The sequence below is a fragment of the Patagioenas fasciata genome, chromosome 8, assembly GCF_037038585.1.
Source record: "Patagioenas fasciata isolate bPatFas1 chromosome 8, bPatFas1.hap1, whole genome shotgun sequence".
Taxonomy (NCBI): Eukaryota; Metazoa; Chordata; class Aves; order Columbiformes; family Columbidae; genus Patagioenas; species Patagioenas fasciata.
In genome coordinates, this window is record NC_092527.1 from 20121392 (window position 1) to 20136084 (window position 14693).

The 14693-nt window shown below is 35.8% G+C and overlaps 1 protein-coding gene across 3 annotated transcripts in view; it reads right to left on the reverse strand.

Moving 5' to 3' along the window:
* ADK (adenosine kinase) overlaps window positions 1–14693 on the reverse strand; it is a 287218-nt gene that overhangs the window by 76199 nt on the left and 196326 nt on the right. For 2 of the 3 annotated variants that reach the window (XM_065842920.2, XM_065842921.2), the window contains exon 7: window positions 3030–3200. The exons of the other annotated variant lie outside the window; for it this stretch is intronic. In XM_065842920.2, the coding sequence (XP_065698992.1) occupies window positions 3030–3200 (171 nt within the window). The remainder of the gene's footprint in view (window positions 1–3029; window positions 3201–14693) is intronic. 3 annotated transcript variants of the gene reach the window in all.

Here is a 14693-nt window from a genome sequence, read left to right on the forward strand (position 1 = left end):
GTATATCAGAGACATCAAGGTTTAGCCCTGACTGGGAAAGCAGAAAGAGGCCTGGACAAGAAATATATGCAAATTTAGGCTCCTTTCCTTGCCTAGTACAATTGCTGTGTAGGAAATATTCCACAGATCTGTGCAGAGATGTAATTTTAAAAGCTTTCACTCCTTTGATCGCTCTGTTACTAAAAGTTACTTTGAGTTGTAAAATATGTATTCTAAGGTGAGCTTTTACAGACAAATTAAGCAGCAACTTGTGACAAAGCAGTTATCATCAGGAGATAATTGACCTTATTTGAGAGTTAAGCATCCTGAGGCAAAGTAGAGTGTGCTTAATCCTGGCAGGTTAATTATCCAGTGATTACGGTATCTTGGAAGGTATTATTGCTAAGAACCATTTGCAAAATGACACTATTAAAAAACCCCTTAATTTAATAAAAATTAAAAGCAATGACAATAATCAAGTTCTCCAGTCATGTATTGCTAGATAATGACTGCAGAATGGCCCTAATTGGTTAGCAGCAATGAACATATAATTATTCCTATTCTGAACGTTCTGTACTAAATTTATTATATAAAGTACAGTTAATAAGCATCAAAAATCCAAGACAAGATGTTTGGCTAGCTATAAAAGGGATTTAAACAATTGATCAAAACATGAGTGGTCAGTGGGCTTATCCTGAAACTGATACGTGTACTAAGTCGTTATCACAGCATTCAGTGTCTCCACTGCAGTTAAGAGCATGCTGGCTTTTACATTCTAAACTAGAACATTTATTCTGAGGGGTTTATAACTTGCCCATTTTAATTACCATCTGGCTGAAACTTGAAATAACTAATCTCCTTTCAGATGTAAATTTTTAAGTAGAATATGTAATCTAAAATCACTTTGCCAATTGTTTTTAGTTTAGGAATGGCAGTAATTTGGAATTTTGCTGCTCTTGGATGTTTTTGTATTATTCAAAAAGAAACAGCTCGGTGCGTAAAAATAAAATTGTATTGGTCTGTAATATGAAGATAAATATAGGGAAGAACAAAAATAATATCTGAGAGTATTGTTTGAACTAATAAATAACAACCACACCACTTAGTATGCCTTTCTTACACGTTAACTTAAAAACTGTCAATATCTAACTAGCAAAACTGATGGAAAACAGCAAAAAGCAAAAGCAAATCACAGTAAACGGGCAAAAATTTGGTGTTGGTAAGTTGAAGTGGTTCATTGCCCATCAAGGCATAAACACAAAAACATCAGGAATGTACTTGTAGATGAAATGAATATAGGAGGAGAAAAAGCCAAAACAAACCAACAACTAAGGAAGTTACTAGAATGCTGAATATGTCAGAATGAGTGGCTCTGGAGGTTTGTAACTACTCTTTACCACAAACCATACGCAGAGTGCAGAAATACCGACAATCACAGGATACAGCAGCTACCAGAAACTAGAAGTACACCACGCCAAGAGCATGGTTTCAAGTCACACAGAAAGACAAGAGAATAAACCATGCAAATAGCATTTTAACAACTCAAAAGCAGCAATGACCAGCTTATATAGCAGACAGTGGAAAGCAAAAAATGACCAGGGTTTCAATGAATTAGCAGAAGTAACAAAGCATAAGAGGTTGGTACTCTGAGGTAAATATATAGTACTGCCACGCTGGAGGGTGATCACTTAAATTTAAATAGCATCGTTTACCCTGTAAGACATCAAAATACTTCAGAAATTACACACAGAAAATGCATGGAGTCTTTCAACAGTCTTATACAATATTTTATGACAGCAGGTGAATAATACCATAGCAAACTGAAATGGAATGGGAAATTATGGTAGTCTGAACATAATTTCTAAAATTGGAATGTCATCAGTATAGCGGACTACTGCTTATAAAGAGTGCAAATACACAAAAAGTAACAACCTATGTTTTGTTGTCCAAACAACAGCACCTAACGAACCACTGTGATGTGAAGTCTCCTAATAGGTCAATGGGGCAGTATTTTATATAAAAGACCAGCAAGGTTTAATTCCAGAAGTATCTATGAAGCTCTTCCATTCAAACACTGACTAGACTTGGCATTACTTCATTTGTGAAATCTGACACGACTTTTTTTGCTGAGATTATACTGCTATTAAAACAAAATATTCAGTAGCATCTTTGTGAGGAATGTATTGTGGAAGACAGAATAAAGGTAACATTTGGCAGCAGCAGCAAAATGTCAGGAAAATACTTCTGAATTGTTAACTATAGTTAAAAAGGTTTTCCTTATCTTACTGCATCGAAAAACACAGCAATTTTCTTTATTTATTTTAAAGTCCTAGATCTGTAACAACACTAGCCCCTAATATGGACATGTGGACAACAGTGTAAAAACTGACTTGTGTTGATGCAAGTCCCTGTATCACAGTCAGGAATAAACACTGACAGGAATAAGCTGTTTTTCCATAATTTTCCTGTATTAATGTAGTTATTTTGAGAGACAAACCCACACTTCATTTAGGTGTGTCACATTCTCCAAGGCTTTTTTAAACCTTTTTTGGCTGAGAAAACTAATAAATATCTAAGAGCACTTTCTGAAATAAAAAAAATCAAAAGTCATAGTGCTACAATGAGGGAGATCTGAATTCATATGTTCTACTACCACGGAATTGCAGGCAGAATTTCATGCGATCTGTTTGCCAACTGTTGCATAGCAAAGATAAGCTTTCCTTAGACGGACTGCCAGTCCAGCTACCATAAAATTAATGAGAGCCTTCTAAACCAGTTAACCATTTCTTAGTTTTCTCCTCCCACTTCTACCCAAGAAGTCGTCTTCATTACAGAAAACACTATTAATAGCACCAGTATAGGTACAGAAACAAGTTACAGAACCTCAGCAACTCTGCAGGAGCCCTTCATATGTTTTCTTCCAGCAGAGAGTTAATTTCTGGGTGAGTACATCATGTACATGGACAGTTACTACAAAGCAACCAATGTGCTGGACACAAACAGCTAGATGCAAGTGGCATGAATACTTCAATTACTTTCACAAGACTCACCGTCTCATTTCCAAAAAGGACATCGACATAAGGCATGACTTTCATCATAGGCTCTTTGTAGAACTGGCTAATAAACGGTGCAGAAAGATTCAAGCTGAAGATCTTGTTGTTTGCAGAAGCTTGAGCAGCCACTTTTAATACTGCTTCTGGTGACACCGTCAGGAAGAATCCCTGCAAGCATCCAAACAAATCAATGCATGTTACTAATTTCATGTTAGGAACCACATGAAGTATGCTGCTTCTAGGTCTCCCCCAACCCATCTTCATCATACATGTACACAGATAACAACTTCCAGAAAATACCACCTTTCCATGATTGTATCATGGAGGTGACAAAGAATGTGCACATGCCTAGAATCACAGCCCTCCAAAATTAAATATAATTCCCTACCGCTGTATTCCATTTAGTATGCTTTCCCATGGCAGCTAAGACTAATGTTCATATTTTAAAAGGTGATATAATTCTAAACATCACTTTCCAGCAATAGTGTCAGTCAGACTGTGCTGCCTAATTCTGAAGTCTGGTACGATGGCTCTATACACAGCTAGGAGATTAATGAAATCCCTTGCCTGAAAAATTATTACCTTGTTTATAACAAATATGGTGAGTATGCTGTCATTATAGTAGCTGGTTTTGTTTAGCAGGAAAAATCTAGGGGTTTTCACATTTCTGCACATGCATTTTACTTACCCACCTCCCAAAAGTATTGTTCTTTATTCTAAATATGAAGATTCCAGTAAGTATCAATTGTGAAACAGAACAAACAGAACTCGACCAGAAATTACTATTTGTCTACTAAATTGTCAATGCCAGTTTCAACCTGTGTGAAGAACAGTTCAAGGCTGCCATTTTGAATTTAGCATTCCAAATGGTTACCTTAACTGCACAACTTCCAGGAATTATGTAAAGATCCCCAACAGCTTCATTAATCTACTAATTAGAGAAAGGCTTAGTCTTTACACTAATTAATCAAATTTTGTATGTTTCATTTTTATAATCCTAAAAGTAATTTTACTAACTGTTCTCAAAACTCAATGACTAACAGTGATTTTCACGTAAGAGCAGCAAGTGTTAAATTTAAGGCCAGAGATAATGTCTAAGGCACAGAAACAAACAACTTTGAGAGGGATCTGATAAATCAAACACCATCTCAGTCCTGTCTGTAACATCACCATTATACTCTAGAAGGTATAACAGTGAAAAAGTCTTATTTTCCAGTTTTTATCCATATTATTATGTCTTCAGATCACAGAATATCTGTATTTTTATCCTGCTTACTTCAGCTATCAGATCATAGACATTCCACTTACTGGAAAAAAGACTATAATGAAGAGTCTACAGATGAAAGACTACTTAGAAAGTCTTTCTATTTATTTCTCCTTACTCCATGCTCTCCAGTCTAACAAATACATGATTGATTTAATCTGGGCACAACTCACCACATGACAATAAAAGTCCAAAGGGCACAAGAATGTTTCAGTACCTTGAACAACTGGAAGCCTGTAAACATCCAGGTTTCTTTGCTATTTTTAGAATCTGAAGAATTAAAATGAACAGTTCGTATAACATCTTGTCTCCATAGCAATCTCTACCATCTTTTAGTTTTTAATTTAATGAACAGAGTTGGATTTTTTAATATCTGTTCTAAACAAAAAATAAGAACCTTTCAAGGCTAACATGTTGCCAGCTGTGGATAAATCACAGATCACTGTACAGTGGTGTACGTAAATGGTAACCTGGTCAAATAATTAGGCTTCTTACCAATTTTAGGCTGAAAACTTCATCTGAACTGAAAGACATCTGATTGTAATTTAAAATACAGAACACTATCCCCATGAGATCTAACTCAGGCCTGCATCCAACTCCCTTTTCCTTGGAAAGGCAACGTAAAAGTACTGAGATACAGATAGGAGAGCTTGCTTTTCTGATCCTGCGAAGTCAAGGCCAGGAACTCTCAGAGGCCACAGCTCTCTCTGCTGGGTTTCCTAAAAATCACTGCTGTATTTAATTCCATTCTTCCCAGAGTTTTCTGTATTTTTATTTCAATAACTATTTGACATTAAAACACCTAGAAATTGAGTTGTGTGCATGGTAAGTCTTGTTAAAACTTTGCCAACTATAACATTTCTTTGTAAAAAAAAGTTGCAGGAGTAAAAAAAAAAGTTGTATAAGTACAATTCACACAATGGAATTAACAAAGTAGGAAGAAAATGTATAAAATCTGAACTGAATGGATCTGGGTTTAAAGAAACCTAAGCAGTCCCACCTCCTTAAATATTTAATTGAGTTTGTCTGTAGTTTTAGTGGAATTCAAATTACAGCTATGGCCAATATATTTACAGGAACCCGGCTTCCTACGTTTAAATTACAACTAGATAAGCCACAGACCACGCTATTGCAGCATGCCACAATTTTGTACAGGAATGAACTCCACTAAAACAAACATGTTTTCTTATGTTTCACTGGGATTCACAACAAAGTCACTCCGCAGCTTCCTTAGAACCACAGCCCACATGCTCTTGCAGCTGCCTCGGCTTTTGGTCCAGACTGATGTACACGAAGGAATGCCTGAGTCAACTACTCATTCCCACTCTAGCAACAGTTAGCCAACATCAGCTTTGAGTGTGAGAATAAGTGTATCTTGGTATCACTGGTATAAAAGACTTCATATTTCACCAGTAAGAAATTCTGTTCCGACTAATTAGAAGGCTAAAAGAGGTCCTTCAGAAGATATTCTATATCCACCTACACACCTCAGTCTGAGAGTTTTGGGAACATTTTTACCCTCAAAACCCAAGGTACCTTAAAACAACTATGAGGAAAATATCTGTAATCAAAGCATGAGACAGTTAACATACAAAAATTCCAATAGCCTAGGAAACTTATGTTGCATATGAAATGAAATTACTGTATATGTATCTCCTTGTGAAAGAATGTTGTACATACACATAACTGGACAGTGCAGTCAAAGAAAGTGAAAAGCAGCAATATTAAACTAAGAAAACCGAGTAAACATCACACGCTATCAGACATACTAGTAGCATGCAGTATTCCTTTGGTGTGTACCCACTGAGACTAAGTATACCAGATGCTGCTGCTTCATGATGTGCCGCTGTTTTCTGCTGTTCAAAATATAATGAGCCTCTTTTCAATGCCAGGAGGAAGGTAGTGTTGTACCACAAGCCAGAGAGCAAGGCTGAACTGACACACACACCAAGAAAACAGGATGATAGACTGAATTATTTATATGCATGTTTGTACATATATGCACACAAAACATGACAATACTTTTCTTATTCACTGCAAGCAGTCCTTCTGTTTAAATACAGTTCTTTGGTGGAGAAAACATTTTAATCGTGGGAGAAAGAGAAACAAAAAGGAAGAAATACGAGAAAGCCATTTGTGTATTGCAGACACACAGCTATGGGAGATACAGAGTATGTTTGTAACAAAAGCTTTTAAGATGCAATATTATGATGCACATGACAGGACTACACAAAGTCAAGAGAGAATATCATATTAATCTCACTTTTACAATATTCAGGAATTCTTTGATGCACCTTTTAAAATACGCCAGGGCGCTGTGAATACAGGATTGTCGGTTTTACATTCACTTTTTTTTTAATAGACACTAGCACTACTGGAAGGATTTGGTGGGCTCACACACAAGCACTTTGTCTCTGCAAGTCATCTCTCTAATTTTCATCACACACAGAACCCAAAAGGCTTCTTCTGACCTACAGTAAGCTTATAGAGCCCTAACAGTAACAGATATGAGGGCAGAAAATGAGGATGTCAGAAGTGTCAGCAGCACAGAATCAGAATGCTGAAGGACCTCAAGAAGCCATAGCAACTCTGCCTTTAGTGAAGGTAATTCTGTATAAGGTGTCTTACCCAAACTGAGAGGTCTTGTCATAATTTGTTCACATGAAATAATGTGTTCACACTGAATTTGTCTGGATTACATACATGTAATGTTTGCACAATGAAGATCAAGGTGTTGGATTTTTTAAGCCAGTGAGTATTTCCTTAAAGCCAAAACTGAAATCTGTGACTTAGTGTACATTTAGACAAATCCAGGCTGAGATTATAAAAACCAGCTTTGCAATTTCAGACTTCTTATTGTTTAATAGCACAGAAGCAATGTTTGTATAAGGACATACAGAGAAAACAAAAATTAGGATTTTCACACCTACTACCCACTAAAATGCATTTCCCTCTGCTTTCTAGCTCCTCTTCTCTCCTTGACACTCCTATTTGCAGAGTGGGTTATATGAAAATAACTTTATCATATGAGTGGCAGGATTTAGTACCATGGTATTCTGAGCGCATTTTGAAATGCCATTTGGTAACAATGTAAATTCCATAAATTGCAAGTGTGAATAAAAATATTTAACTTTCAGAAACACATATACAACAGTCTGCCGCCATTTAAGACAAATCATTTTCTGCCAACATTAAAGGAACACATCATTTAATCCAAAATCATTTTATGGCAAGCATTTACATAAAAATGCAATTATGACATCACACTATCATCCATCTACAGGGTGGAATTTTTCAGGCACATAGAAAGTTTGACAGTTACATAGTGACAGTCCTGATAAATACTGTGGTTCAGGAAAGCCCTGCAGAAATCATCTAACTTCAAGGATACTGGCAGTTCCAGTAAAAGAGTGAGATTGCTAACGTGCCCAAAGAACTTGCTCTGTTAAACGACAGATATAACCAAGTTAGAGCTTTTGGATCTGGTGAGGTTTCCTGCATTCTGTACCCAAAGAGAACTCCAAGCCACACACTTGGGCAGAAGAGGCTTCCGTCAGCTGTGCGCTGCCATCAGCCTCATCGGCTGCAGTCTAACAGAAATATCAGGGCTTGGAAAGAGTGGAGCTACAACACATGGAAATTCTTGGGATGGAGAATGAACGACTAGGTAACTGTGCCAAACAGAAGAATCTGCACAAGGCTTCCAGGTGCCCTTACAACTAGAAAAGACTGAAAGACTTTTGTCTTGTAGCCTCTGAACTGCACAGAGCACAAACTGGGTGCAGTCCATGCCCTGTGAGCCAAGGCAATGAAATCACCTTCCTTCAGAACAGGAACCAGAAGGAATCTCCTTGGAACATTGAAGCAAAAGCTTTAATCTGTCTTAGTACTTATGTGAGTTTAAAAGAGCAGGGAACAATTTTAAAACTATCTTTAATGCTGAAGTATGTGAATACAATACTTGCAGTGTGCAATACTGTCAAGTTAGCAGACTTACTGACCCCCTACCTCTTCCTCTGAGTTTTGAGCATTCATACTTGCAACCTGTTCCTGCTTGAAGTGATTTGTTAAATTATTTCCCTTACTGAACTATGACAAAATAGTAGCAAATGATAGAGATACTAGAATACAACGTGGAAAAAACCTCCAGAAATAATTAACAAAACCCCACAAATTAAATCGACAACATGACCTGTATTAATGAAGGTGCTTGTGCTTTAAGTAACTTTTTACCTTCTAAAAGAAGGACAAAAGCTCTATATAACTATCCACTTGGGAAATGCTCAGTCTGTAAATTAGTGAAATACATGGACATTATTTTAATCTGTGTACTCATTATTCATGTAATAGGTCATTTAAGAACTTAGAAAGTACGTACAGAGTACATTTTGGAACTATATTTTATCTTGTAGTGGTTCCTTACTGAAGCAAAACCCACTGCTTTTCATCCAGTTCCTACTGGAAACAGTTGTTTTAAATCAGGAAGCAAGGACAGCAAGAACGCAACAGTTTCACTGAGTAATTGTTTTGGCTTGTTCCTATATGCATTGTTTATTTTTATGAAAGTATTGCTTTATAACTGGAAAATGACTAAGCTGTAAACTATTGTTTTATCATTCTGAGTGGCCAGTGTTTCTGTTTCTGATAAAAGCCAAGTTTCAAACAGTTTTCAGTAACATAGGAAAAAACCTAACTGTCAGTAAATGTGCTTATATTGACCATGACACTTTCCTCTACGGTGGTGCCAACATGTCAGAAGGAGAGGATTGCTTTCAGATTTGAACAGCTTCTTTGTTGCTGAAGTGAACTCTGATTGCTGCCATATTAGTATCTATCAGATTACAACAGTAGCAGAAAACCTCCAATTTTTGACATTATATGTTAAAAAAATAAAATTATTTCATGCATATATTAGTAATTTCTTTCTAAATTTACACAATTTGGAAATATTTTTCAATTCTGATTACTATTGATTAAATTAAGCACTCTCCAGGAAGTTCTTCCAAGTCATATTTCAGACAAAATAATTGTGTGACATTCCTTATGAGACATATACTTGCAGAGTATAGATGAGAACTCCAGTAATGAGGTGGAGGTGTAAACACATGTATGAGAGAGCAGTAATTTACCTAGCTTGGGTTTAGGGAAATGTCATCCCAAATAAAAATTTCTCCTGTTTCCCTGGAAACTACAAAATTAGTTAAGCTCATTTTGGCAAGATGAATTAAGCTTTTAAGTTGATGGTTTGACATAGCTCCCTAAAGTTTACCCCTCTGTGAGGAAGCAAAAAATCTCTATATTCTTTGTGAAGTATAAGCATGCAGTTTTATGCGAGTTTATTAAGCCCAGGGAGTGAGATGTCTGTTTTTATTTACACTGAATTTACGACAAAATTTTGGAGGAAGTATTAAACATCATCTGGGAGACAGGAGCCTAGAGGTTTTATTACTTTGATTAATAATTCAACCTTTTTTGCCTCTGTTTACCCACTTGCAAAATAGTTATAATGATAAATACACTTCCATTGGCAGAACCAGTGGGAGGTTTAATTACTTAACGTTACTGGAATTCTGTGTTGAAAGGTATTATAAAGTACAGGGTATTACCATCAATAAAATACATGCTGCAAATCATATAAGCTAGGATAAAGAACAAACCACTTTTCTTCTTTTCTCTTAGTATCCCAAAACCACTTTGCCACACCTTCTCTTCACTGAAAACCAATTTAATCCTTACTCAGAAAGCAACACATCTTAAAATATGTCTTAAACTGTGATTAGAGAAAGAAGCTGTTTCTTTCACCTTTCATCCTTCTAAAGTAACTTAATCATGATTAGGCTTACCCAACCTATCTATTAATACGAGGATAACATGCATACACAAAAAAGTAGTCTTGGGCATACCAATGATTGTTTACTGAAACAATAACCTAAAGTCTAAAAATTGGTAATTCTATTATTTACAATGTTTGGAACAATGAGATAACTGATTTTCAATCCTAATTTCCACAATTTTGAGCACAATCTCAGGGTCCCTGTCCTAGCAAATGAAGATTTCAGGAAGTATAGAATAAGATATTGTTAATTTAGGCCCTTGATGATTGCGCAACATTTGCTTTTTTGTGTATGGCTAGTTACATTAATATAATTTGGCATCTCATTAATTATGTAAACATCAACCATATGTTGAATTCATTCAAGTTTGGCGTGTACATAATATTTACAGTATATTAGTAAATGGAGAGGATCTATGTAACTACAAATGCATAGAGAATTTCTAATTCTCTAGACAGTCAATCCTCAGTTTGAAAGCTCTATAAGTAAACATCTTACACAAGCCTATGGCTTACTTATTCAAATAGCCTTGAAGAAGAACATATATAAGAATCTTTTAAATTACATGTGCTCATATCAGCAGAATGGTCTATTTTATAAATACAAGTAGAACACTCAAGGACAGAAATAATGACTGACCACTGGTGTATTAGTAAATAATCTATAGTGACCGAATGGGTGTCACAAGGATCTTGTAAAAATGCAGATTATTTAATATTGTTGTACAAAGCCTTGTGGAAAACTGTTCAAAGCTTGCATATCAGTACCGCTTATTTAAGTATTTTAATATTCCATAGCCTGAATGTAATAAAACTACTTCTGCTGTTTGCATGAAGAGACTTTTTGGTTATGTGACTTTTGGAACGGAGAGGGAAACTAATTTGTGCTTGTCTTTGCTGTATTTATAAATATTAGTTCTCATGGTCACAAAAACCAGAAAAAAAATAATCTTAACTAACCTCTTGCTCTGTACTGGTACATACTATACACCTGTGCCCTCAGAGTGTCAAGATTCCCAGGTGATGCAGAGGAATGCAATTCTTTTGTAATATTAACAAATACAGGAATAAGTCCATTGCCATGAAAAATAAGTCAACTCCAGCATGACTTCTATACCTTATGGATTTCTCTGTCAACAGCATGGTCATGCTATGAAAGGTTTCACTTAAATTCAGGTTAGAAAACAGATATAAGGTATAATAAAACATAGGTATGCTTTTCCCTAGGCACTCTCATACTGAAACGCTTAAGCAGAAACCTTTCCTCCCTCCCCCCAACTACCTTTGAGATCTTGTAAATTCTAACAACATAGTGGCATGGGGATTAAATATTAATCATTAATCACATTAGTCATTACCATCATCATTAGAACATATTTCAAGGGTCCAAAGAAAGAGCATATTATTCACAAATATAGATCATATCATCAGAAAGACTACACTGATATCGTAGCATGGCTGGTACAAAGAAAGAAAAAAAATAAATGATCAGGAGGTGACACAAAAGATTTCTGAGGCTTATTGCACCATTCAAATGCTAACTCATCCTTTAACTGAGTCTATTTAAGTAAAACAGACTCACCATGGGCAAAACAGAACTCTATATAGAACCACAGAAACACACAGTGTCTTTTTAAAATGTAATTTTGCTAGGGAGAAAAACAACACAACAAAAATCAAAGGATCCGAACTCCATAAATTGTATCAGTGAAAATCCAGAGCAGCTGTAAATGGAGCTCTGAATTCATTTGGTGCACAACAGGGCAACCAGCAGAGCAACCGGTGCACCTGAAACCAGCATTGTTCGCAGGATGACTTATTCCTTGCACTACAGTAATGACAAGTTTTATGTAATAATAGGACTTTTGCTATTTGCAAATTAAGGTGTAAATGATTAATAAAACAAATACCTTCTCCCACTCACCAAGGTATTTGCTAGATAATTTTAAACAGCTTATGTATCCTTATGACATATTTAATTTAATGTATAAGCACCACTATTGCATAGAGCTAAGTGCATAGTAAAATGAAATGCTCAGAAGAACTAAAAAAGTAATTGGCAAAATAATAAAGGATGTATTTCTTCCAATTTCTGGCTTACCAAGTTTAAAAGTGCATTAACATTTCCTTTTAAATCACCCTTCTCACAACTACAGCCCCAGAACCACAATTCCAAAAAAACTTTTTTCACAGCAAATATAACATTTACTATGAATGTGCAATTAGGTCCTAATCACTTGGATTAATGACCACATCAGGGCTTACAATAAAACATTTATTGTTCACAGTTCCACACACTAAAATTAATTATTTTAAACAACATTAATGTTATTGCTTGGCCTTTTTAATTTTCATTATATAAAGACTGTTTCATGACTTTGTTTTGGAACACACAAATAAATGAGGCTCAGGACCTATGCTAATTCTAATATATATTAAGATACATAGTTGAAATGTGGACAGTTGCTAAACTCTAAAGAAAGATATTTTCACTTAAATTAATTTGGGCTATAACAATTGCCTGCAGAACTCTTTGAATACCATGAGCTATGTATTATATAAGTGCTTAGCATTAATTATCACAGTCTTAATGAGTACTTTCCTCAAATTCAAAGCGGGAGCGGAATACCTCTAACTATTAGCCTTTTAGAACCAAATAATACTTACATTAAGTTCCTCCTTCTAATGAACTCATGAGCTCACACCTCAGAACCCCACTTTTAATAGCAGGACCACTACTGTAACCAGGGAGAGCAGTGTTAATCTTTTACTCCCAGTTCTTACCACCCGAGGGGAAACTTCGCTGCAAAGACAACTTTCTGGAATGTCATATTATCCTGGGAATAGCAGTTTTCAGTAGAGGCTTCAATTTGCACTGTTATGCAAGATGCTTGAACACTCCAAATAATTTTTATTTTTCTACTGAATATTTTTCATACTTTTCTACTTGAAAATGACTCCACTCCTGTCACATTATTTTCCCATCTTCACAGAAAATCAAACTACAGATATGGGAAATACAACTGAACAAACTCCCCCCCTGTCCCCCCCATTTAATTAAAATGTGTAATATTTGAAAAACAGCTTTAGATCAATAAAAGATCAAGTTAGGTGGTCAGCCTATGGCAGAGAACGAACCTTTCTGATGCAGAATACCTCTGAGTTTTCAAGCTAAATGATTTTGAGAATAGGAAACCCTGAAACTTAATGAGCAAATAACTATTTGTTCCCTGAGAACGTGTGGTCTGTGACAATGCCCCTTTAGCCAGCTTGGCAGGATGACACATCCATGCAGCTTCTCGGTCTTCATGAGCAGGTCTCCAGGGCCAATGGGGTGCAGGGCCCTTCTGCGGATGTTACGCTGTGTTTCGTACTAAATGTTCACGTGATGCACTGCTGCTGATAGGAACACTTGCAAATCACAGATAGACCATTAAAAATGCTAATGTCTGGCAACACGAAACTCAGAAAGTACTGAATGAGGCTGTTCACATACACACATGGTGATGCCATTTCTGACAGTAGGATTACATGCTACTGATTTTAAAAATAGCGTGTAACATTGTACCTTTTTTCTGCAACAATAGAAACATATGAGCAGTATTTTCTACTTAATGTATGAGCGACAAATGGATTTCATAAACTGTCATGTAAATGAGAACTTATAGTTCCAAATCAATTTACAGATTAAGAACAAGAAAGCAGAATACAAATAACAATTAAGAAAATCACTGGTAAGAGGTAAATAGTGACTCCTTTGGACTCACTTAAGCCTCTCAAACTGTTACTTTAACAAACTTATATTCAAGGAGATATTTCCAATATGGTAATTCTAGTTTTGGAAGATTGGCCTAAGCCCCTGAACCAACATCTCTCCTATTTGTAAGTGCCCAAATTACTTTGCCTGGTTCAACTAAACTTGCATATTCTTGAAATGCTGAAGTGCACAGGGAAAAAGAGGAGAGATTGAGATAAGAGTTAATGTTCTTAGAAATTGTATTTTAAAACATATAATTCGAACAAACTGTTTTTGAACCTCACATGACTTTTATAACATCTGAAGAAATCTCATGCATAAAAAGGATTTTCACAATAATGGTCAAATATTAGAAAATCCTTAGAAATATTCAAAACAACTGAACAGAAAGCAACCGTGTAAACTTTGAATTTGGTCTAACAAACCTCTGGTGGTTCATTCCAACCTGAATTATCCTAGAAGTCGATGATACACTAGATATGTGAGTATTTGAAAAGTATGGACAAAAGAATATGGGGACAAAATATAGAGCCTACAATGTTCTAACAGCTTCTAAGAGCAGAACTTCGTAGCAGAGCACCCCAGATACTGCATATACCTCTAACAATCATATAAGAAATTAATTATTTTACCCTAAAATGAACACCACAAAATGTATACATTTTGCAAATGAACCATGTAAATGCATTAGGAGTAGAACAACACCTTAGAGGTTAAGATCCTCCAGAGGCCCTTCAACTTCAAATGGAGGTTCCCTGAATTCCCAGTTATGAAGTCAATGAGATATTAATACTGCCTACAGCCCTG